Genomic DNA, 26,080 nt, shown 5'->3' with positions numbered 1-26,080 from the left:
AAAGATGTGGCGGTGGGGGCCAGGGAATTGGAACTTGTTGAAATGATGGGAGAGCATACAAGGCATTCCAAATTAGGTGCAAAGGGATTACACAGTGTGGTACAGGAGTTGAGGAATGAAAAGATAAATTCAGTGGGGCGAGCAGGCAGTAAGGATAGGCCTACCAGGGCACTGCTATTCGTGAATTTTGATTAGGAGGTAGAAACAGGCAGTAAAAGGTTGGGATAGTGTATGCTGTGGCAGAATCATATTTGACGGAATATAACACCACCTTCACAGCTGTGAATTATTGCATTAAGCAGAAACACCTTGTGAATCTGTTTATTGTGTAGAGAACATTCTGGAATTAGAATGAACAAACAAGTGTACATTTTATATTAAGATTACAACATCAAGAAGACAACCCCAGCTTTAAATGCAGGGTTTCAGCCCTGGAGAATTGGGTTTGTTCGGTTATTCTTCAAACTACCAAATTAGTTTGGCCGTGGGCCCCACCTGTAAGGCTGTTATGGGAACAGGAACCCTTGTTCTGGCACCAGTTCAGGAAGAACAGCTGGCAAGGACCATCTGCTGATTTGTGATGACGTGCAAATTAAGTTAATGTCCAGATGTAGTTTGTGAGAAGCACTTGTCTTCAGATTCATTCAACGCCGATTGACTAGTACCATACTTGCGTACTTGAGCAACTTGGAGGATAATGAATAAAACTCAATGAATTTTCTTATTCTCCCCTTTGCACCAATTTCCTGAAGGTTTGAAGTCATTTGGATGGGCTGAGCAGAATCAGATGTTGGGTATTCACAGGCAGCTCTTCTCTACCCACCATCCTCACAGCCCCTCTCTGCCTGTCCATTCACTGGTCACTTTTTATTGAGCCAAAAAAAGGAGAATTTCTTCCGACTGGGCTTGGTGTTGATGATACGCAGGACGCGGGGTGAGCGCCAGACCTTCAATGTGCAGTCATCGCTGGCTGTGATCAGCATCTCCTGGTCCATAGGGCTGAAGGCCACAGAGTTTACCACATCCTCATGCTGTAACTTTGCCAGGCAGATGTTGTAGTGCCTGTCCCAAATGTAGCCATGCCGGTCCTCAGCACCACTAGTGGGAGATGCACATGAAGACAGTAAACCACCAGAAGCCACATTGAGCTCACAATTTTTCACTTTAATCCCTCACAGAAGCCCCATCAAACACAAGCCTTTGACATGCAATCATTGCACGTCCAGCTTATCATGAATTGTACACCTAGGATTCTACTGTAAAACACATTCACTAGCGCACGCATCCCCAGTACATCAATCATCCCATCTCTGACTTTTCCCAGTACGGGATCCAATCGTAAACCTTCCCAAAGAGGGTACAATTTATCATGGCCCGCTTGATCAAGGACTGCCCTCCCTATGGAACCCAATCCTTCGAATGCTATCGACCTCTTTACCCCACCCTCCCTAACCAACCTTTTGGCATGGCATTAGTTTTGTATAACTTGCCCATGCAGTATCCAATCTGCCATAAACCTTGTCTAATGGGGATTACAGAACTTCCACCATTATTCCAGCACTCTGGTATTTTTTCTCTTTCCTGTTCAACACTACCTGTTGTACTTCTATATGGCCTGATTGTACTCAAGTAATATGATTTGACTGGATAGCATGCATACAAAACTTTTCATTTTATTTCAGTACATGTGATAATAATAAACTAATACCAATTATGTGCAGAGCACAACCTGTTATCTAATTTCTCAGCAAAACTCAAAGTGCTGGAGGAACTCAGTGGGTCAGGCAGCAACTGGGAGGGAATGGATAGGCCATGCTTTGGGTCTTTTCATTCATTTCCCACCCCCATTTTAATCTGAACCCCTCACCCCCCATTTTATTTTATCCCCCAGTTCACTTCCACTCACTGTCCCTCAATCCGACTTTGCATATAATTCCTCCTCTTTCGTTCTTATCTGGCACCTTTTTGTCTCCATTTCATTTCCATCCTTTCTTATTACCACTCATCTACCTATTGCTTCCCTCACCTGCATCTATTTATCAATTGCCAGTTTTTGCCCCATTCCCATCCCGAACCGTGCAGATACTAAAAGTGTTGCCCATTCCTTCCACAGACGCTGCCTAATCCATTGAGTTCCTCCAGTACATCTGGCTTTGCTCACGTTTCCAGCATCTGCAATTATGTCTCCATCTAATCACCCAGCATCACACACCCTTCCCCATACCTAGAATCAAGCATGGCATGGATCATTCCCGGCAAAATCCAATCCATCACAGACCATGTTCTCAGACAAAGAGTCTACCTATCATGGAATGTTCCCGATACGCTCAATACTGAATTCAAACCATCAGGAGATTGCTCCAAACATGGTTCTTTTAACATTTGACCCAAATTGTCAGAGAATCCTACATACAAATCTTAGGAGTTGTTTACCCCATCTCCTGCTCCTTCAATACCCCCCACAAATCTAATGTCTGCTGGACCTCTCCAAGATAAAGTCTACTGGAAATGTGAAACATAGTGAGGTTAAAGAATACTGACACTACTCTCGAAGGCAGTTTAATTTTTTTCGCATCTCCTTGAAGTGTTATCAATCTCAATCCCCTCCCAGTAAGTTTAATAGCAGTTCCTTTTTGGATACATACTGACCCCAAATCAGCATGCTCCAGATTGACCCTGCAGAGACTAACCATATCTGGATACGTGGCCATGATCCAGCTAAGGTGTGATTCTGGTCCTTCCTGCAGCTTGATTGGAGACCTAACAGGAACTACACACAGTAGATGACGAGGATTGAAAGGAATCCAGTTCTTTACCTGGCCACGTAATCCCTGCTGACGTCCAAGAAGATAAAGAAGCACTCGTCGTTGGGAGTGTATGCTGTGTGTGCACGCAGAGTCTGTGTTACTTCCTGCATCGTCTTCAGATCAAATACATGGATATCAATCTCCTCAGCAATGGGTGGAGGGTTCATGGGGTCACTGATGATGCAGCCCTTGGGCCAGGCACGACTGTTTACATACAAGTACCTGAAAGGCAGCATAGTCCACTATCAGATCTATGACAGTTGTACTAACGCCCGTGAGCTGAGTCGTGTCCAGCTCCCCAGATGCTGGGCACGACTCCCGGCAATCGGAGACTGGGACCTGGCTAACCATGGTGCAGACTGATCGAGGGACTGACCTGTGGTCTGGAGACAGACCCATCCCAATGATGTGACCGTGGACATCAATCGTGTGATCCAGAGGATCGAAGAACTCATTGGAGCTCCGTTCTTCCCCCAAAACTGGTCCTGTTGTTTCCATGTGATGAGGCAATATTTGCTTAATGCCTGCAATTATATTCAGAGGGTTACAAATGTCAAGAATTAAAAAGCACATTTTCTTTCATGTATGTCCCATAAAGTTCCATCTTAATGTGCCTGCTAATTTCCAGCTTCTTGTATGTATTTTTCTCTGGCCTTATCCCTTTCACCCCTTACTCCATCAAAGGTCCCTTTCTTTACATTGCACCATACTATATCTAAAAGAACACTGTCCCTGGTTGAAGGTAGACAAAAGTGCTGGAGAAACTCAGCGGGTGAGGCAGCATCAATGGAGCGAAGGAATAGGTGACCCGAAGCGTCACCTATTCCTTCGCTCCATAGATGCTGCCTCACCCGCTGAGTTTCTCCAACACTTTCGTCTACCTTCGATTTTTCCAGCATCTGCAGTTCTTTCTTAAACAACTGTCCCTGGTTGCTCCTTCAAAAGGTTAATTCTAGAAAATTATAATTAAAGCATTCTATGAACAAGTCCTGCTTGATAACGATGCAAATTTTATTTACCAGGCTTCATAAGGATCAACTTTCTCCATGATTACATCATTACGAACATTACGTGTAGATGGAGAGACTGGAGTTATCGAACTTCAATAAATCATACGGAAGAAAGAGCACTTGGATTAACAGAAAATCTTGATCCATTTCTGCCCTCCAGAACACCTTCCACTACAATTGTTCCACCAGCGGTAGCTGTGCCTTCACTGCCAAGGCCCTAAACTCTGGCTTCACCACCTCAAACCTCCCTAATTTCCTTAATGCACTCCTTAACAACTCCCTTTTCTTTCCTCAAGCTTTTAATATGCGAATATCAATTTTAATTGAATCCTCTCCAAACCTCATTAGTTGCAACAAACATATCACTTCTTTAGTTACACAAAAATGCTGGAGAAACTTAGCGGGTGCAGCAGCATCTATGGAGCGAAGGAAAGAGGCAACGTTTTGGGCCGAAACGTTGCCTATTTCCTTCGCTCCATTGATGCTGCTGCACCTGCTGAGTTTCTCCAGTATTTTTGTGTACCTTCGATTTTCCAGCATCTGCAGTTCCTTCTTAAACACGTAATCACTTCTTTAGTTGTTATAGAAATTTCAATAGTTTACAAGATCCTATAAGATTGACAACACCACTGCTGAATAATTGTGATAGGATCGGCCTTGTCTTGGTACTGGTGGGGCACCTGGAACTTACCTATCTGATGTGGTGTGTAGGTAAGGCTTCCTGTGGTGAAGATCAAGTATTTTTTTTGATCTGCCTGATGTTCTGCCAGTATGTTTACGTCCACAGGTTTCGTCTTGGCCTGCAGAAAAAGTTCCGCCACTCGTGCCTCCAACTGCTTCTCACTCATCAGGGGCTGGAGACCTTCAGAGGGCATGTTTGCCTCCAGCTCTGCACGATCCTGAACTCCGGCCATTGCCTCATTCGCACTCTCGCTGGCGTGCTTCGGTTTGTTGCAACATTCGTCCTCGCTGTCGCTGCCCAGGTTAAACACCCAGGGGGATGAATTGAGTCCTGGCTGCTCGAGGCCCAGCAGAAGGTCTGGAGTGTCGTGTCTGCTGCAGTCCGCCACCATCACTGTGCGAATGGTGCTGGCATTGCGATTCTGCAGCTGGAACAGTCTCTTCACCACATTTATATTTTCTGATTCAATATCCTAGCAGGGAGAGAGTGGGACTGAATTGTTCAACATGATAAAACACAACGACTGCTACTTAAATACACATCCAGCTAGGGAATACCACAGTGACACCCGAACATTTGAAATGAAATGCTGCCTAACACGTTCGGGGCAGAAAATGAGCTTAATCTAATGTCAGTAATCTCTCAGCAGAACAGGAAGCTAATGGAGATTTAACAGTTTATGAACAAGCAAAGGGGAGGATCAAGTTTAAAGAGACAGAGGAGGGTTGTAGTGGTTCGGGTTGAGAAGTTGACCTTTCTACGAGACAGGAGCAGAGTCTTAGGGGCACGAGACTGCAGATGCGGAAATCTGGAGCAAAAAATAAATTGCTGGAGAAGCTCAGCGGGTCAGGCAGCGTTTGTGTCGGGAAATGGATGGAAGCAGTTTTGGGCGGGGGCCCTTCATCTGGACTGGCCTGCAGGTTATCACAGTAAACTATGACGTGGAGAGGCTGAGGGCTAAAAGAGTAGTCAGTGAATGGATAACAGTGAAAAAAACAAGAATGCCCCATCGTTCAATAAGTCATGTTTGACCTTTTTTTCCTCAGTGCCATTCTTCTGCATTATCCCCATTATTATAAAATTTAAAAAAAACATCACTCTCTGATTTGAACGTACCTAGCAAGTAAGTATGAGTAATTTAATCTCAGCTCCTTCCTGACATGGCCAACGCCTTATTTTGAGACAACAGCTGGTTTTAGACCCTAGCCAGGAGAAACATTATCTACCCTGTTCAAGGCCAGTAATGGCCCCATAGCAGAAGCATCCACGTCGCGAGGCTGGAAACTGGAAGTATCCTGAGCTAATTCTGCTACCACCATCATCTGTTGCGACAAGTGATGGCTTCCACTGATTGTCGCCCGAAGCTTGCGTCCTTTCCAGGACTGACGATGACAGCGAGGTCAACATTTGTAACAAGATGGACACGAAAAGAGGGCGGCCAGTAACAACTTGGTAAATTTCAATGAGCTCATCTCTCGTTCTTTTAACTCAAGATTATAGACCAGCCTGCTTAATCTCACCTCGACACAACACCGCCCCCCCACCAATTTCCAGGAATTATGATGAATTTGAAACATGCTCCCTACGTCGCAAATATAGCAGTATGATCAGAGACCCATATGCAATATTCCAGACACTGTCTAGGTTGTTGTAATCAGGGTAAAAAAAAAACAAACAGCTGGAGGAACTCAGCAGATCGGGTAGCATCTGTGGAAGGAAATAGGATTGAAACTGGATCTGGATCACTGGAGCTGTGAATCAGCAGCTACTACACAGATACCCAGAGGTGAAGTTGTTGTGATAGTATGGGGAGGTGGTGCAGAGATTGACGGATGGTAGGGCAAGAACAACAATGAATGGAGCTGTGAGAGTATGTTACATAACCGAGGGGCAGAGGTGAATTAGACAGAGGGAACTACAACAGCCTTCAGAAAATAATTGACTGATTCTCAGCAGTGAGAATCACTGTTGTATGGTATACCCTCGCGATCGTCCCATTTTCTCTCTCACTCATCATCTGTAGACTCCCATGTCCAGCAGCAGAAACACAGAGTGCACTATGCCCCAGTATATCTATTTTGGCTCAAGGACTAGTTTCAGATGTTAATGGGGGGCAAGAACTGGTGTGTATTCACCTGATAGGCTTTGTTTAACCAGAGCACTGAGCAAGATGTCATGTTCCCAATCCAGTGCAGATTCCCAGAGATTAAATGCGTTTCATTTAACCAACAGCCAAAGACATCGTAGGGTTTATTCCTCACTCGGGATAGCAATGTGAAGTCATCTGGAAGGAGAGAGCAACGGCAGGATTAATGGGCGTGTGTTGAACATACAGCATTCAGTAAATTATACAATTATACCCCACAAAATGGGGCTGTTCATAACAGTTGTCCAACTGCACTCCCAGATCATTCCCCTTTAGCTTAACATTTTTTTTTTAATGTATCCAATTCTTATTTGAATGTTACTTTTGAACGTGCTTCCAACACTTCTCATGCAGTGCAGTCCAAATCGTAACACCATACAGCAATTAATTTATTCATCCATTTTTCTTCAAATGCTATTTTACTTTGCCGTTAAATGTATTTCCTAATGACACAGGATGATATAATGTGGATGTGAATAACTATTGTCAGTTTTCAAGATGTTCACGATTTACTACCATCCTTGACATTTAAAGGCATTACCAATATTGACTCCCCGACCAATAACATATTGGGGGGTTGTCACTGGACAAAAGGCTAACTGGACCAGCCAGATAAACAACATGCACTGGATATCCTGAGGTAAGTGACTCACCTCCTAACACCCCTGGGCCTTTCCACATGCAGAAGGCATAAATCGGGAGTGTGCTGGGACACTCTCCACTGGCCTGAATGAGTGCAGCTTCAGAGATTCACAAGAGATTCAATATCAATCAGTACCAAGCAGCTGTTTGACTGGCTTCTCATCCAACTCCTGAACAGTCAGTCACCACCACAGAGTGCACGGTATCTATGCCACTCTGACTGCACCTCCCAAACCTGCGACCTCTCCAACAAAGTAAGTTATGGGCAGAAAGCACATCGGAACACCACAAACCTGCGGGTTTCCCTCTAAGCCATATACCACGCTGACCTGGAAATATATTGCCCATTTCCTCATTGTTTCTTGCTTTGGAACTCAAGACTGAACAGTGCTTTGAGAATACTGTCATCCAATGGTCAGAAGCAATTCAAGGTGATGCCACGGCATTTTAATAATCAACAATACTGGTTTTATCTGCAATGCGTCTATTTCTAAATTATGGTGAAAACAGCGAGCATCTTGAATTGCAGTATAGTCTTATACCCATACTCTCCATAACATGAATAGCATTATACAGCAACAACTTTATACCCATTGGCACTGAATCCCAATTGTACAACGAAAGACTTCTACCCACGAGTACAGGACCTGTGTAATGCAGTAACATCCTCTTCTCACCAATGCATAGCTGAGTATCTAATTCTCAGAGCCAGTTCCTGTTCTGTTTCTCTTCTCATCCACTGCCCTAGTTGGTTCTATCCATTGTTCTGATTCTAAATCAGAGCCAAGACAGTTAAATCATGAGGATTGGTGCCAAAAACCTGGATTGCATTCCTTTTGGTTTTGAGATTAAGAGGTAATTAAAATATATATATTAGCTACCTAGATTGAAGACTGCGATTTCACCAGAGGATGAGCTGTGAGGTCCAATATAGACCCCAGATACAAGGAGGAGTGTATCTTCAGTATTGAATTGGGAAAACTGGGTGTAGCTCCAATTGTAGGGGCGCATATTAGCACTGTGTAACACTGAAATTTCCAAATCATTGTTCCATATCTGAAAAAAAAAGTGAACAACATTTTGAAGATACACAGTAATAGAAAGAGTTCCTGCAAAGCAGCATAATGGACCAGTGGGGTCCGGTGGCATCGAGACCAAGTTGGTATTGAGTTTTAAGCTTGCATGTGCACTAGGGATTTCAATTAAATACATTAGAAATTAAAAGCTAGCATTATTAATAGGGATTATGAAACAATTAGGTTTTTACACACCCATCTAGTATGCTAACATCTCTCAGGGAAGGGAATACAGTATATGGTTTCTGTGTGGCCAAGGCACACCACAGTATTATTGACTCTCAACTACTCCTTGAAATAGCTCAATGACAGCAGCAAGAGGGGGAGGGCCAGAAATGTGAAACCTACCATTGACATTCACAACCCAGGAACCAATAAAGAAGAAAAAGCAGAATTAACTTGGATCTTCAGAGGCTTCTAAATATATTTCAATAAAAGCCTTCCACCATAGATGTCAACTTATAGCCATTGGTATACCACACAGATTATTACTGGACTAAAGTATATGTCCACCATAAATTCTTGATGATGGACACCATTAAAGGATGAATAGGTAGGATAATACAATGGAGAAACTTTCTTTTGATCAATCAACCTTCGGTGATGGACAAAAATAAAGTGATCAGGAAAATGGGTTCTGACAAAAATCAAGGGAGAGCCGGGGGCTTTGGGGGGGAGGGGTGAAAGTGTTGGGAGGGTTGGAGAGAAAAAGAGATAGGACCATTGGCAGACGGAGCAAGAGAGAGAGAGCGTGAGATGGGTACCTTAGTCGTAGACAGTGGGGAGGTGAAACAGGTGGAGCCAGGACCAGTCGATGGGGAAGGGTCTCTCAAAGGGTGAGAGGCAGGACTCACAGAGCAAGTGCATTCTTACCTTGACAAAACAATCCTTGGAGCAGGAGCTAAAGAAGTACCCATTATGAGAAAAGCTGACGTGCAAGACCTGGTCTCGATGTTCCTTCAAAGTTGCCACTTGCACACAAGGAATTGTATCATACAGCCTCTGGAACTCGCCCAGCCACGAAGAAGCAGCTACAAGACACAAAATGTCAGCGTCAACTTGTCCTGGGCATAGCTTTGTAAAGTCTTGATAAACATAATTTGATGAAACATTTGCCATTACTTGGTTCCCTGAATCTAACCGTTGAGACAACTTTAATTTGCTACAAACTGGGTATGTCATCCAGTAACGGTCCAATAAGTTGGAAAAGGAGCGTTCAAATAACTCAGCAGTGATGGCGAGACGTGGGCTTATGCAACAATGTCAGGGTGCCAGGGAACTGGACTGCCTTTGACTGTTAAATACTTAACACCAAACAGCCCTGTCAAATGGCACAGATACCTTGAAGAATTCTTCATGAAATGAAAATGGATCAATTAATTATGGAATACTACAATGATAATCTGCCCTTAGAATTTCTGCCTGATGCTGGACTTGCCTCTTTCTTTACCAATGACGACGGCTCATTTCAATCTACATTTCTCACCATGACTTAACTTCAGCATCCCAGACAGCCTTGATTCACTGCAATTCACCTATCGCTGCATCAGATCTAGAGCAGATGCCTTCTCCCCAGCCCTACACTCATCTCCGCAACAGGGACACGCTTGTCAGCTCCTATTTATTAACTATAGCTCCACCTTCATTACCTTAAGCCAACCAAACTCATCTCCAAGCTTTTGGTCCTTGGAATTTTCCTCCCTCTCTCACCCCCTGCAACTAACTGTGTGCTTGAATTCTTGACCTGTCGACAATAATCAGTAAGGATCGGTGACAAACCATTCTCTGATAATTCTCAACACTGGTGCTCTGCAGGAATGTCTTCCCAGCCCCTTAGCATTCTCCAGAAACATTCACAAACTGTGCGGCTAAATTTCCAAATTTGAAGAAGACACCACTGTAATGGGTAGTATCACGAACAACGACGAAATGGAGTACATGAAGGAGATAGAGAATTTAGTATCATAGTGTCAGCACAACGACCTCAGTGTCAGCAAAATGAAAGAGCTACTCATTGTCTTCAAGAAATGGGGTAGTGTACATGCCCAGTCAACATCAATGGCGTTTACTGGAGATAGTTCAGAGCTTCAGGTTCCTCAGCATAAATATCAACAACACACTGATGCTACAGCTAAGAAAGCACAATAAATATGCCTCTACTTTCTCAAAAGTCTAAGGAAATTTTGAATGTCTCCAAAGATTTAGCAATTTTTATAGATGCACCATAAAAACCATCACAACCTGATGTATCACAGCTTGATTGGGCAACTGCTCTGCCCAAGTCCACAAGAAATTGCAGTGCTTTGGATTCAATCGTCCATCATACAAACAAGCCCATCAACTCCCTTGGGAAAGAAACCAACATAATCAGGGGCCATTGTTTTCTCCCCTCTCTCGTTGGGCAGAAGATACAAAAGTTTAAAAGCATGTACCACATCGTTCAGAAACAGCTTCTTCCCTGTTGTAATTAGGCAACTGATCAAACCTCTTGTAAAGCCAAGGATGCAGACTCGATTTCTCAACACTATTGTGGCTCTTGCACTTGGTGGTTATCTGCACTTTCACTGCAGTTGTAACACTATAACACTGTATTCTGCATTCTGGTATTTTTTTCTTTGCACTACCCTTTTCAAGCCTTGTGTATGGCTTGATTGTACTCATGTATGGTATGATTTGACAGGATAACACACCAACTACGTTTTTCACTGTATCTCAACACGTGACGGTAATAAACCAATGACATTATATGTGGAAGGCTTCACATGTCACTTCCTATTTTTAAAACAGACTTTTCAACTGACATGATTGTAGCCTGTGTTTTAACCCCTCTGCCACTGCTTTGTCCACTTTATACAGTAAGCACTAGTTATTCTAAAAAGTGTAAATACTGTAACTGAAAAAGTTAATGTAAGTTAATCCATCATCATCCATTTGGTATAATTCTGGAGAATATGCATGGCACTCTCTCTGAGATTAATCAGTCCTGAGTGAGACATGGGGTCATGATAGCAACTCAGTATTTAATAGGGCCCGACTAATTTGGTGAACGGAAAAGTAGCTAATTAATTTCAAAGGTAGACACAAAATGTTGGAGTAACTCAGCGGGTGAGGCAGCACCTCTGGAGAGAAGGAATGGGCGACGTTTTGGGTCGAGACCCTTCTTCACCCTGATGTCAGGGGAGGGGGCGGGACAAAGATAGCAAGTAGGTGGAGACTGTAAGTCTAGTGGGAGAACTGGGAAGGGGAAGGGGATGGAGAGAGAAAGCAAGGGCTATCTGAAGTTAGAGAAGTCAATGTTCATACCACTGGGGTGTAAACTACCCAAGTGAAATATGAAATTTCAATGTTTAAAAGATATTGGACATGTACATGCATAGGAAAGGGTTAGAGGGAAATGGGCCAAAAGCGGCAAATATGATTAGTTTATATAGGCATATTGGTCGGCATGGACAGGTTGGATTGAAGAAACCATTTCTGTACGGTATCATACGAGCAATTTCTCCAAAAAAATTCAGAAAAAAGTTGCAACGTTATAGAACTCCAAAACACTTTGCACATAATGACATTCTTCAGAATGTGATCACTCTTGAGCAGGTTCAGGAAAGGATTTGGAGACTAACCTGGATGTCGGGGAATCGATCGATTCACATTGTAATAACGATAGAAGAGATCCCTCCACAGAAAATCGTCACGAGACACTCCGTACCACTGCCTGCAGGTGCCACCAGCAGCGAGGACATCCTGGTGCTCCATGTTCTGGAACACTTCGAGGAGAATGGTGTCTGGCAGCAGGGGGGTGCCCCCGCTTTCCATCGTATCATTCTGAGCTCATGTGCTCTGATGAAAACATTAAAATCAGCATCGTGGGCAGAGGTATCTCGTACAAGTGAAGGATAATACAAAGCATCTTTAGGACTTCCTCAGAAATTATCCAGCATCTAAAAACAGAAACCCTCTCTAATATTTTACTTTCTGTACATAAAGAAGCACAATGAAGAATTTCAGCAAAGTCACGCTGCAAAAGAACACCAAATTTTGATGGAAGCTGAAATGCCCAGTATGGCAGTTAAAATTGAGGAAGAGGAGATGTGAACAGGCCATTACTGCGCACACATGAGTACAAAGCAAAGAGAAAATGTTATAACATATTTTATGATAGCATTAATCCTCTCTGCCCCACATACTCACACTTTCCTCTCAGGAGCATGGTGCCAAAAATGACAGAACAACAATAATAAATATTACACTAGGCCTTTAATGAGAAGAAATCGTCAAATGTCAATTACATCAATGTTATCAAACTAATTTAACTCTGAGCTATTTAAAGTTATTTGGGAGCGCGACCAAATGCATTACAGGAAAACAAAGCCAATATTTATGGAGGGAATTCCACAACTCAGGGCTTTGATGGCTGATGACATATTGACCAAAAATTAAATGATTACATTTACAATTAAAAATGTCCTAAATACCCAACAGTCAAGGAATAATCATGAAGAAAGAACCAAAGCTAACATTTTAGTTGAAGAAGACTCTCAACCCGAAGCGCCCTGTCCATTTCACTCTCTGTGTACTGCCTGACCCACTGAGTTCCTCCGGCAGTTTCGTTTTTACTAACATTTCAGTTTGCTGACTTTGGTCAAACTGTTTAGTTTCAGATTTCTAGCCTATGCAGTATTTTACTTTTAGATTACATTTGGATTATCAAGAAGAGAGAAGTGGAAAAGAGCACATATGTTGAAGATGAGGGGCTTCAAGAGATAGCAGCGAAGATAAGGAGCAAGTCCATGGAGGAATTCCAATGATAAACATTTATAAAGCAAAACATTGCATAAGTGGCAGCAATGCAGATCAGCAAGCAAAACAACTTGGGGAAACAGGTTATGCTGCGAATATTACCCGACACGTTCAAACTCTCCCCAGATGGAAAATAATTCATTGGCAGTGCACCACATACAACACCTACTGACCAGTCACCACCTCATCAGGCCCTGTCCTGTCGCCCACCCTTCCCAATTCCCCTCCGTTTGGTTCTGGGGTTCTGCCAACCCCCCTGGTTGTGTGCCCCCTGTGCACCCCTCTCCCCAAGCAAGGCCCTTCCCTTCACCCTTCCCCTGGGCTCTGTCACTACTCTCTCTTGGGTCCAGTATCTTGACTTGACCCTAATCCTGTCAAGGGTTTCAGGCCCCTGATAACCCCACCCCCACCCCCATTCCATTCTCGTCGTTCCCGGGAACCTGTCAACTCCCCACCGCCGGTCCTGGGACCTCAACACTGTCCCACTCGGTTCCATTTCCCGTTCAAGCCCAGGTCCGAACTGAGTCCCGGAGTCTCTCACTCACTCTCCATGTGCCGTCACCATCACCAACCTCCCCGGGCCCCGTCAACCACCAACCCCGGGCCCTGTCAGCCGCTTCTCAGGCCCTGTTTACTCTCCCCCCGTCCGCAGGCCCGGCTTAACCCTCCCATATCCCGGCCCAGCCGCAACTCGGGGTCTCCGGGAATGTTATCGCAAGCGGGCGCCGCCGCCGCCGGCCCTCGGGCTCATCTTACCCGCAGCCTGTTGCCGGGCCGGGCCGTGGTGGGGGCGGGGGCGGGGACGGGGGCGCGGATCGCGCGTCGGTCGCCGCTCTCCCTGGGCTGAAGCTGAACGTGGAAGCTGAGCTCTCCCGGCTCCACTGTGAGGAAAGGATCGGGCAGCCTGGCGGTTCCTGGTGGAACAGGCCCGGCCCCGGGAACCAGTCGGTAAACCGGGGAATCCGTCGGTAAACCGGCCAATAAGTCAGTACACAGATTAGTCAAGAGATAAACTGGTCAATCGGTCGGCAAACCGGAGAAATAGTCATTAAATCGGAAAATCAGTCGGTAAACCGGAGAATCAGCAGCTAAACCCGAGACTCAGTGGGTAAGCCGGAGAATCAATGGGTAAACCGAACCCTCGGTATGTGTACCGGAAAAATCAGTCGGTTGTTAAAACATTAGTCAAATGTGTTTTATTGTCATATGAAACTGACAATTAAATTCTTACTTGCAGCAGCACAACAGATAGTCTGTAAACACGATAGTCTGTAAAATCAATAATAAAACAACAAAAGGACAATTATATATATATATATATATATATTGAATTTTTCTTTTTGATATATATATATATATATATATATATATATATATATATATATATATATATACACACAAATAGATAAACGAACAAATAACTAAATAAACGAACAATAATAATGCAAAGTCAAAAAAATACTCTCCCAAATCTATATAATTTGGAGGTTGCAGCGTTTAATGATTGTAGGAAAGAAGTTGCTCCTGAACCTGGACTTTATCGTTTACAGGCCCCTATTTACCTTCTTCCCGATGGCAGAAGTGAAATGAGAGCGTGGTTAAGCTTGTCTTCTAAGTAGAGGCATTGATGGGGTTTCTTTATGCTTGAATCAATGTGCTGGGTCCAGGACAAAATCCTCAGAGAAATGCACACCCATGAATTTGAAGCTTTTGACTCTCCACCATCGTCCCATTGATGAAGACAACTTTATGGATCCTCATCCTTCCTCCTCCAAAGCCCACAATCAGTTGCTTGGTCTTACTGATGTCGAGAGCAAGGTTGTTGTTCTGGTACCATTTAGTCAGTCGTTCTGTCTCCCTCCTATAATTTGTCTCATTGTCATCTGTCTTTCGTCCAACAATGTTGGTTTCGTCAGCGAAGATGGAGTTTGAACTGTGTCCGTCTACACAGTCATGAGTATAGAGTGAGTAGACCAGGGGGGGGTGAGAATGCAGCTTTGAAGTGCTCCCGTGCTGATGGTTATGGAGGAGGAAGTGTTACTACCAATTCCGTACAGATGGTGGCCTGTTGATGAAGAAAGTCATGGTTCCATTTGCAGAGGGATGTGCAGAGACCCTGTTCCGTCAGCTTGGAGGGGATGATGGTGTTAAATGGCGCGCTGTAGTCTATGCACAACAGCCTGTCGTGTGTGTTTTTATTATCCAGTGATCCAATGCTGAGTGAGCAGACCTTCAGTTGGTAAAATGAACTGCCCTTCAGTAAACCTGAAAACCAATTAATCAGACTGACCTCCCAGACCAAAACCGGACATGATCTTAAATCCTCCACTCCTTAACTTGAACCTATGCTCTCAGATAAAAGACATCTTTGGTTGGCGAAAGGTTTTCACTGTCTGCCCTATGTATGCCATTCACAATTTTAAGTAACTTGATCAAGTCCATCCATTCACTCCCCCTCCCCTCTGTATCTGTGATGGATACAGTTCATCGCCAGTGTTCAGCACTTTTTGTAATCTGCTTTATTTTTGGCCGTTCGAGTTGCCAAAACAGGACGTCATGCAACCGTTCAATATGCTTTCTACCGTAGACCTGTAGTTCAAAAGATCATTCGTCGATATACCGAATCCGCTCAACTTCTAAGGAAGTGGAGGCATTGATGCGCTTCCTTTATGAGTGCATTGATGTGCTGAGTCCAGGAGAGGTATACAGAACTATCCACGCTCAAGAACTCGAAGTTCCATTTGGCTAGAAAAAATAGGTTATCAATAGGCAGGTCTCCACAACAGGAGAAGATATCAATGAAAATTGGAAAATTAAAGTAGAAACAATAAATGATAGACTTTTTAAAACACATGGCATGGTGGAAAGTACAAATATTTAAATTTAGCATTTCAAATCTCCATTCAACTTTTTCCCTCACACCTTAAATATATGGCCTTTAGTATTTCCATCCTGAGAAAAAATCACTGATTTGTTACCCTATCCCTCTTGTAATTGTGTAAACTTCTATCAGGTTACCTCTCAGCCCCTAACACTCCATAAAAAGAATCCAAGTTTGTCCAACCTCACCTTATAGCTAATACTCTCAAATCCAAGTAACATTCTTGTGAACCTCTTCTGCAATATCTCCAGTGTCTCCACTTCCTGTAGTGTGGCAATCAGAACTGCACACAATATCCAAACATGGGCAAACTATAGTTTAATGCAGCAGTAACATGAATTCTCAACTTTTATACTCAATGCCCAACTGATGGAAGTCAAAGTGTTTAAGAAGGAACTGCAGATGCTGGAAAATTGAAGTTGCACAAAAAAGCTGGAGAAACTCAGCGGGTTTCCGGCGGATAAAATAGATGGAAGTCAAATATGCCTTATGCCTTCTTTACCACCCTATCCACTTGCATTTCCACTTTCAGGGATTCAGGACTCATACTTGTCTGGATTACACTCCCATCTGCTGTTTCTCTGCCCAAATTTCCAACTAATCCATATCCAGCTGTATCATTTGACAATCTTCTTCACTATCTGCAATTCCATCAATTTCCAAAATACAGAAATGGAAGGAGCAATGCCCCTCCTAAATTCTGCAAGTTACTGTAATTAGTAATTGTTACTGTTATTCTTTCCATGAAAAAATGCATTCGCTCTTTCATACTAACGTAGATTCATACGCCACAGAAACAGGTCATGCCGACCATTAATGCAGTTGTGCCAGTTTCATTTTTAGGACAACTTTCTGTTGTTCTGGATTCATTTCTATTGTAGTTGGAGTTGAATAACAGGTGAGAGGGTAGGTAGATATTCTTGGGGGTTATGGTGAGAAGAAGGTGGGTAGTGAGGCTTGAGGGGAGTGACCACATTAGGATATTTCTGGGAGAGGAAGAATTGACTAGTCCAAGCAAAAATTGTAGGCTGGTGTTTCTTTAATGATAAACCAGAGATGACCTTGTCACTTGTAAATACTGCTCTATGTACGGGAAATTCCACAGAGCTCACTCAACAGATACATTGCCTGCCTCCAGACCATGGGGCCTCTCAGATTGATCTTCCTTACCACTTTAAGTTTAACTTTCCTTTCAGGTGGCAGTAGTGCGAGCCGGCGAACACAGAATCGGAATCCTATTGACCCGATCCAGGCTCAGCAGAACTTTAATGTTCAGCAGGTAACAACACAATTTTTAAGCCACACTATTTCCTAATGGTGGTACAATTGGAGATCCAGCCTTGCTGGTGAAGTGAACCTCCATCTCCGTTCCCTCAGCAGCAACATGCTTTTAACCCTTTACAGATTCAATAATGCTGCCAGTAAGTTGAAGACGATATTGAACTAGATGCTTGAGGAACTAGTTGAGGCAGGTCTAATAACATTTGAAAGTAATTTGGACATATACGTGGATAGGAAAGGTTTAGAGGGATATGGGCCAAGTGTGAGCAAACGAGACTAGCTTCAATGGGGCATCATGATCAAGTTGAGCTGAAGGGCCTCTTTCTGTACTGTGCGACTCCGACTATGAGGCTGATGAAGGGTGGACAAGCAGCAGATTATGCAGAGAAGTGTGAAGTGTTGTATTTTGCTGGATTGTATGGGAAGGGGCAGCTTACACTAAATTATACAATTTTGCAAAGGATTCTGAAACAGACCTAAGATAATTTGTATTGAAATCTTTGAAGTTGGTAGGATAGGTTGAGACAATGATTAAAGCGTCAGTTGGGATTCTTGGCTTCATAAATGGAAGCAGTTAGTGCAACAACATCGGCAGAGAAAATTCAGTTGCACGAAGAGACTGCAGAAGCTAAGACTGAACACAATTGAAGGTAATTGGGATAATGCAATGCGTTGGGAGTATGTGTGAAGAGTATCATGCTCTGTGTTTAACCCTCAATGCTGCTCCATTGTGACCGCAGGATGTGATGTTTTACTTTAGTTTGCAGGTGTGTGGCGTCTATTTGCCATTGCATCGAAATGTTCCCATTTGGCAACAAATAACCACAGGCTGGAGGCCGTCGTTGTCAAAGTGAGCGATCAGACTGAAGCCATGCGTGTCAACACACTGCGCAAACTGTGAGTGCAAACAAACATTCTTTCTGCCAATTTCCCAATCTCCCTTTCATTGGGAGTCGGTCACTTTGCTTTAATTGAGCTGGAAACGAGCTGTGCTGGCATCACAGAGCAAGGGTCAATTACTCATGTTCTCACTGAGAGGACCCCCTCCTCTTTCTGGTCAGGAACTAGACCCCTGTCCCCACTGGACCAGTTGGACTCCTGCTCCCTCTGGACCAGTCGGAGCGCTAGAATTGCTGCCAGAAATCTAGGTTCGATCCTGCCTACAGGCGCTGTCTGTACGGAGTTTGCACATTCTCCCTGTGACCACGAGGGTTTTCTTCGGGTGCACTGATTTCAACCCACATTCCAAACACGTGCAGTGTTTTAGGTAATTGGCCTTTGAAAATATCCCAAGGGCCTGTTTCCACGCTGTATCTCTGAACTAAACTACCTGTTCCCACTCAACAAACGTTGGACCCCTGTCTCCACCAGACCTGATCAGCAGGCCGTGGGCTCACACTCACTCAGTCAGATTTAGTATTCGTACCTTCAGAGAATCATAGATTCATACAGCACAGAAACAGGCCTGCTGACCATTAATCCTTTACAATAGTAATATACTAATCCTACGCACCAGCACGTGTTCCATAGCCTTCTCTCATGGACTTTTAAGTGCTTATTCAGTTACCTACTAAATGTGAGAATCTCTGCTTCCATCAGCTACCCAGTTAGTGCAAAGGTTCTTTGTCAAATTGCCTCTAAACCTCCTGCCATTTCCCTTAAATCCATGTCTTCCAATTATAGACACCTCTGCTGTGGAGAAAGGTTTCTTACTATGTACCGTATAATACCCTCAATTTTTTTAACTCGTATCTTTTTCCATCTCAACCTACTGCATCCCAAGTGGAAACTAGCCCTGTCGATCCAGTCTTTCCTCATTACTGAAATGCTCCATCCCAGGAAAACTGTGGTGGATCTTCTCTGTACCATCTCCAATTATGTCCTTCCTACAGTAAGATGACCAGAATTGCATACAGTACTCCAGCTTTGGTCTAACCAATGATTTATTTAGATACACAATAACCTCTCTGCTCTTACATTCTCTGCCCCAGCTAATGAAAATCATATACATTCATCGCCACCTTATCTAACTTTGTTGCCACCTTCAGGGATCCTTGGCCTTACTGAGGACCCTCCATTCGTCAGTTCTCTCTAGGGCCCTACCATTCGTCATGTACATCCTACGCTTAATGGTCCTTACAAAATGCATCAACTTGCACTTAACATGATTTAATTTAATCTGCTATGACTGTGCCCAGTTGACTAACTGAACAGGATCCTCCTGCAGCCAGGTCTATCAATGGGGGAACCACAGGGTCAAATAAAGAAGGCTCAGTGGAGTTTCTTTGCTGGGCTAAGATTTTGACTGCAGAGGTTAACAAAAAACACAGCTTTAAGCATGCCATGCAGCAAAATGTAATGTGTGTTCTCTTCTCTCACTCCCAGGGATGGGATCTGTTGGGATATTAAACAAGAGTACAAGAAGGCTGCAATACCTGGGAGATTCTCACGGAAAAGTTTGTGAAATCTTTGTTCTTGTTTTGTAACTTTCCACTGGTCCCCACTGGTCCCATTAGTGTATCTCACACATCCACTGAGAGTTCTTTGCCTCCGCTCCTTCCTGACTGACTCCCTCTGCCCCCCCCACCCCGAAAATGCTGACTCCCTCCCTTCATAACACGAGATACGTCAGGGCCTGAAGGGCTGAGTTTCTCCCCCTCACTGTTGAAGTGTTGACCCTCTTCTCCTTCCCTCTTTATTCTCATCACACGAAGGTTTACTCCCTCTAATGAGCTGCTTTTTTTTTTCTTTCCACAAGTTGGAATTTCATAGAGTTGTATTGCATATAAAAAGGCCCTGTGAGACAGGGACCACCCCATTAGAGATGCAGCCTCTTCCCTGTTGAGATTCACTCTCCCTCTTTCCCACCCCATCACTCAAGTCATTGACTCCCCCTCTATCCAGAGCCTGGTGTATCTCAATATGGGCCTTAATCCACACCCTCTTTCTCCCTGATAACACTAATCTACTCTCCACTTCACTGGCCTCATAAAGCTGTGACACTCTTCCTCTCCTCTACAATCGATGACTTTCTTCCCTTCGGAATGATCCATGCCTCTCCCCCTCCCCTCTAACGGTGGCCCTGTTCCCTCAAAGGGACTAACTCCCCGCCTCTCCCCCCACCTCGCCACTTCCCATTATGGCTGACTCTCTCCCACTGCTCCCAATGCTCCTCGCTCTAATGGCTGTCTCTCCACGTCCTAAAGATACTGCTTTCCCCCTTGTCACCAATTCCTTCTCTCCAGAGTTGCTGCCTGTCCCGCTGAGTTACTCCAGCATTTTGTGTCTATCTTCGATTTAAACCAGCATCTGCAGATCCTTCCTACACTAATTTTATAGTGTTCTATTGTAGGGCTGACCCTCCTTCCTCTGACATTGATCCTCTCCTATTCGTCTCCCCTTAAGGATTTGATCTAATTTTCCCCTGTCGTCCACCCTTCCCCAATGCTGACTTCTTCCCCCAATGCACAAGAACCTGACAATATCCTTCCTCCCATCAAGCCCCTTTAATATAACTCTCTCTTGCCCGTAAGATTCTGACATTCTTTGTTCCCTCCTCACTCCCATTGATTATGACTCTCTCTTAAAATTGCTGACTCCTTCCATTTGTTTTATTATTTGCATGATGTCAAGGTGGGGGTGTAAAGGCCATGTTATTATCCAGAACTGAAATTTCTCCAATTCTTACACTAAACCTTAATTAGATTTAAACTGGCTTGAAATAGGAGAATGATGTGTGCATGAACTTCCATGACAGCCCATGACCATTCATTTGTGTATTTTCAATCTGGAACCCACTGCAGTACCTGCCTTTAGGAGAGATATTGATAGGCTCAAGGTTGGGAGGAGCCCAGCGAATAATTCCTTCATCGAGAAATACTATTAGGAAATGGGGAAGGTAGTGGAGAGTGGGAGTACCTGGGCAGGCATCAATGGGTATGGATAGTCGCCTATGCTGCATTCTTGATTCATTCCGAGGAAGGAGAGACTAGGAGTGGCTCAGTAAAAAGCCACAATTGGCAATCTGTTTCAATATTATTATCCCACATAGTTGTTTCAGGAATCAACATCCTAATTGTGTCGAAGGTAGACACAAAATGCTGGAGTAACTCAGCGAGACTGGCAGCATCTCCGGAGAGAAGGAATGGGTGACGTTTTGGGTCGAGACTCTTCTTCAGATTGTGTCTTTGCTTCACTCCACAGATCGGGGGCTTACTACTGACATTGTAATCAGTGAAACAGACTACACCAATTATGCAATTGTCTTTTTTCAGCAAAGACGGAGAATCACTCTCAAACTCTATGGTAGGTAAAGCCAGGTCCTATAGTAGCAGACATATTTGAAGCCCAAACTAAACCTAAATTAGGATACACATGATTGTGTGCCTCTCACTCCTCTACATTATTTAAAAAAAATGTATTCTCATTGGGGTGAGAGGCATCAACAAATACAAGATGGTGAACTCCCAGTGACAGGTATAAGCTGGCCATGACGCGAGGCCAAAACTCCCACTGTCTTGAAAGTGCTGCACAGCTTAATATACAGAGTAAAGCCTCCTTATGGTAGCCCCAGTTATAGAATCACACAGCATGGAAACAGGCCCTTTAGTCCAACTTGTCCATGCCCACCAAGATGCTCCATCTAAGCTAGTTCCATTTGCCAGAGTTTGGCCCGTATCCCTCGAAACCGTTCCTACCCATGTACCTGATTTTGTGCCCCTTACATGCTGACCCATCAAACACACTTTAGGCTGTTACAGAACTGGTTAAGAGCAGGAGAAGTACTGTACAGCAACACATTGTGTGATTATCACCGAAAGACTCGACTTCTATAACTGTTTCTTTCTCTTTTTTCCAGGGAGAACCACTAATATTAACCAGGCTGTACAGAGGAAGTTTCGTCAACTTGTTCTCGACAACAACATCCCGGATATTTTAATTTACAAGTTCCCTGACTATGGTCAGAATTATCCCAATGTCAGGACAGTCTTTTAAAGAAACTAGCTATATTTGTTCACTTGCAGAAGCAACAATGGGGAAACATGGAGATACCCAGCAGTTCAGGTAGCATCTGTTGTAAGATAAACAGAACTGGAGAAGTTAAGGAATAACCAATTTCAGCAGCAGAGACACCATTGAATGCAGCATTGATTCACCTGGAATGGGTGTTTGATCCAGTATGGTGAGAAGGGGCGAGCTGAAAGGACAAGTGTTGTACCTACACTTGCTTGGGATAGGGTGTTGGCCAAATTTTCCAACCTACCTCAATGCAGACATTGTGTTTTTTAAAGTCAGTGCTCTCTCTGAAACTGTAACAACAAAACACTTTCACAGTATTCTGTGCTCTGGTATTTTGCTCTTTGCACTACCAGTTCTACTTGTGTCTGGCTTGATTGGACTCATGTATAGAATGGTTTGACTGAATAGCTCACAAATAAAGCTTTTCACTGCACACACGACAACAATAAACACATAAATCAAAAGGGAAGTGAGAAGGAGAGTAATTAGTGGAAATTGAAGAATGAATCAGAGAGCTGCAAGAAAGTTGGGAAATGGGAGGAGGGGGACACGTGCGGAAGGGCTGGATGGTGTGGCTAAGGATGAAAGGTGGGTGGGTCAATGGCACAGATAGTTGAGCTGCTGAGCTGCTGCCTCATAGCTGGGTTCTGATCTGCTTTGGTAGTTATTTAGGGTTGGACCAAGGCATGTGACTGGCATATTTTAGACGGTAGAAAAGCAATGGGTGCCAGGAGATCTCACCCTCCACCACAGAATCGTAGTTCTCATGAAGGGTGTTCAACTTGAAATGTTGACCAGTTTCTCTTTCCACAGATGCTACTACTGTACGTTCTTACAGCATTTCAGACTTTCCTCATTTGTTCTCCTTGCTTCTCCTATTTTAGTTTTCACCTCTCTGATCCCTTTGTAATCAGCCTCCTCCTCATTGGTGTTAATAACCCAACACAGGTCACACACAAACTTCCTGTGTGTCTATTTCACCATCCAAAGCGTTCTGGAGATGTTTCTTTTCCTTTGCTTTTCATGGAAATCTATCACAACTGCACCTGAACCATCTCTTCCTTAAAGGCAGCCCTGCTAAGCCTGTCAACCTTGGTTGCTATTCACCTGCCAGATCAACTCTGGTCCTGTTAAAAGTAGCCTTCCTCCAATTTCCGATGCTTATTGTATTTTTCTCCTTCTGCTTTTCTATGGTTAACCTAAATTTTATGATGTTCTGATCACCGTTTCCCTATATGTTCTCTCGCCAAAATGCACGGCACTTTACCCACCTCATTCCTCAGAAGTAGACCCCGCAATGCCCCCCTTCCTTGTTAGACTGGGAACATACTGCTTTGGAAAATTATCCTGGACACATTTGAGAACCTTCCTCACCACTTCATCATCCCATAATTTTTCATTTCACCTCTCCGTCACACTGGTCCTTCATATTCCTCTTCAATCCTGCTCATTGTTCTCCATCACCCCTTTATCCCAGCTCTCCTTGCCATTCCCCCTAAAGCTCTGCCTTCCATCCCACCCCCCTGCATCCCATTCTCTATATTCAACCTGCCACCAGTTGGTGTTGTGACATTCTTTGTGAATGGATTCTGATAAGCAGCTGACACCACCCGTGTGAGAGGTGTAATGTTGACTTTGTGTACTCTTTTTCAGGGTTCTGTGAGACTGCCGATGAATTCCATCAACTGGGTGAGTTACTGCATATTGTTGAACAATGTTCCTCATGGGCATCCTTTTACTACCAAATAAATCACATATGTTGCCAAATTCCACCTTCATTGGGCAGCTCAGTTCCATTTGGTCCTTTTTGTTCTTTAAGTATCCAAACTATTACTTTTCTTGGACAGATGTCCCCCAGAACTTTACAACCATTCACCCTTCCAAAATTCACAAATAACTAATCAAAAATTTGCAATAAAAGTTGCTCTTAGGGAATCTCTATTAAAAAAGTAAGTAATTCAACACAAAATATGTTTTTTTCAACTCGTGTTTCGTGACACATGCGCTGGGCTTTATGTTGCAGAAAATGGTGAGGTGGTCTGGCAATGTTTTCTAGCAATGCTACATCTCCATAACACGGAGGTTGCCTATATCAGAATCTGCTGCTGCAGATTCTTGTAATCCTTTGCCTAACACGCATAATAATTAATTAATTTGTAGTTACTTCGGCAAATGTAGCAGATATTCCACCAGAACACAGAGATGTCTGAGCAAGTAAGCTGGTTTTGCTGATATTGGTTGAAGGAAGAATGTTAGTCCAGTAAACACTTTTGGTTTTGGTTTCCATTTCCACTTTGATATCTGGCATTTGTTCAGCCCCTTTGACACTTTATTCTCTTTCCAGATTCCATTGGGGAAAGGTTCCTCTAAGACTTTCTTTTGCTTTGAATTTACATTTCCTTAGTTTTATTCCTATATACATATTGGCAAATTCCTGGCAAGTTCATTTCACTTGCACTTTATGTGCAAGTGACGAATAACACGACTGATATTGATATTGATTGATTGATATTGATTGCCCTTTCAGAGCTTTTTTTGAAGGGGATCCATCATCGCTCGATTTATTCCACCACATTGCTGACCATAGTGCAATGAATTATTTTTTACAAATTTACACGCAATCCTCCACTCATAAACAATCCTTAAGTTCCTTGTTGGTGCTCCTAATGTTGTTGTTTCTCAAAGTCATGATCATTATTCCTGCATGTCCATGTTTGAATCACTCAGACAGCTTTATACCCAGCCTTAGCACAGAAATGTTTGTCTTCTCAAATTATCAATTCCATTTTTGTAAATTGTCGTAGTCTTTTTGTCAATGGTCATTGACAAATAATGTACTTCCACATTTACTTCCAAGCCATCCGTTTTTGCATAATTCCATCCCAAAATATTATCCAGCTGTCGCCAAAGACTCACCTGCCATTACTCTTCATCCCACGCCCATTACCTCTCCATATGCCGCCATTATTTCTGATTTATTCTTCTGCATGTCTAACAACCAAGAGTCAAGAGTGTTTTATTGTCAAATGTCCCAGATAGAACAATGAAATAACAATCAGCAGCACAACAGAATATGTAAACAGAGTATACTGTAAATATTATAATAAACAATAAAAATAGTTAGTGTGTGTATATGTACACATACTAACATATACATATACATTTAGCCCAGTATATGCCCCTAATTAACAACAATCCTCGTGGCATCGTTGTCTTCATTATTTTGAGTTGTACCTTTTATATTCCACAGATGATGATGTTGGATCCATTTAAGCCAGAAGCATTGAGCCTTGCTCACTCTGCCCCTAAACTGATGGATGTGATCTAACATCCTGCTAATTGATTAAATAAACTTTAGGGTGCTATTAAATTCTGGCTGTCTTCTTTATTGTGGTCCCTTGCCATGTTTACAGAACGCATGTCCCTTCCTGTCGTGTAAGGATGTCCTTTGGTCAAATTTCTTTGACAATCTCTGTGTTTGACAATTCAACGCTCGGAGAGAGAAAGGAAGTTTGGCATCGGAATGCACTTTAGTCCTCTTTTCTAGACATGGGTTGGAGTGTTTGCTTCTGGCATGTTGGAGTTGCCTCTTCACCATATCTGATGTTGATGACGTCAAGTAAACCCTAAGGAAGATGGTGGAGCTTATGTCGCTCAACAGAGCAATGGAGCTGAGAGGAGCCCTAAGTACATGCTTCATCACTTACAGTTTTACCACCCGTAATATCCTCTTCCAATT

General features: G+C 43.4%; 2 protein-coding genes across 7 annotated transcripts; one reads left to right on the top strand and one right to left on the bottom strand.

The window, feature by feature from the left end:
- Nucleotides 1-305: 305 nt before the first annotated feature.
- On the bottom strand, nucleotides 306-14,115 carry fbxw5 (F-box and WD repeat domain containing 5). Of its 4 annotated transcripts, none has more exons than XM_055659992.1 (9): nucleotides 13,917-14,115; nucleotides 11,984-12,301; nucleotides 9,237-9,394; nucleotides 8,169-8,343; nucleotides 6,635-6,783; nucleotides 4,509-4,971; nucleotides 3,184-3,331; nucleotides 2,817-3,029; nucleotides 306-1,098 (listed from the first exon to the last, which is right to left on the bottom strand). In XM_055659992.1, the coding sequence occupies exons 2-9, from the start codon at nucleotides 12,174-12,176 to the stop codon at nucleotides 861-863; spliced, it is 1,737 nt and encodes a 578-aa protein (XP_055515967.1). In that variant the 5' UTR covers nucleotides 12,177-12,301; nucleotides 13,917-14,115; the 3' UTR covers nucleotides 306-860. The 4 variants fall into 4 exon arrangements, with proteins under 4 accessions (XP_055515967.1, XP_055515964.1, XP_055515966.1 ...); XM_055659989.1 differs by having other exon boundaries at nucleotides 11,984-12,200; XM_055659991.1 differs by lacking the exon at nucleotides 13,917-14,115 and adding an exon at nucleotides 13,706-13,837 and having other exon boundaries at nucleotides 11,984-12,200.
- A 15-nt stretch (nucleotides 14,116-14,130) lies between these two features.
- Nucleotides 14,131-25,711, top strand: LOC129711947 (complement component C8 gamma chain-like). Of its 3 annotated transcripts, none has more exons than XM_055660000.1 (8): nucleotides 14,131-14,268; nucleotides 17,238-17,320; nucleotides 18,083-18,219; nucleotides 19,708-19,778; nucleotides 21,526-21,627; nucleotides 22,181-22,282; nucleotides 23,995-24,030; nucleotides 25,592-25,711. In XM_055660000.1, exons 3-8 carry the CDS (start codon nucleotides 18,194-18,196, stop codon nucleotides 25,612-25,614), a joined length of 360 nt encoding a protein of 119 aa, XP_055515975.1. In that variant the 5' UTR covers nucleotides 14,131-14,268; nucleotides 17,238-17,320; nucleotides 18,083-18,193; the 3' UTR covers nucleotides 25,615-25,711. The 3 variants fall into 3 exon arrangements, with proteins under 3 accessions (XP_055515975.1, XP_055515974.1, XP_055515973.1); XM_055659999.1 differs by having other exon boundaries at nucleotides 14,147-14,304; XM_055659998.1 differs by lacking the exon at nucleotides 14,131-14,268 and having other exon boundaries at nucleotides 17,137-17,320.
- Nucleotides 25,712-26,080: the final 369 nt, after the last annotated feature.

Source organism: Leucoraja erinacea, chromosome 31 (assembly GCF_028641065.1).
Source record: "Leucoraja erinacea ecotype New England chromosome 31, Leri_hhj_1, whole genome shotgun sequence".
NCBI lineage: Eukaryota > Metazoa > Chordata > Chondrichthyes > Rajiformes > Rajidae > Leucoraja > Leucoraja erinaceus.
This window is presented reverse-complemented; position numbering and strand designations above follow the sequence as displayed.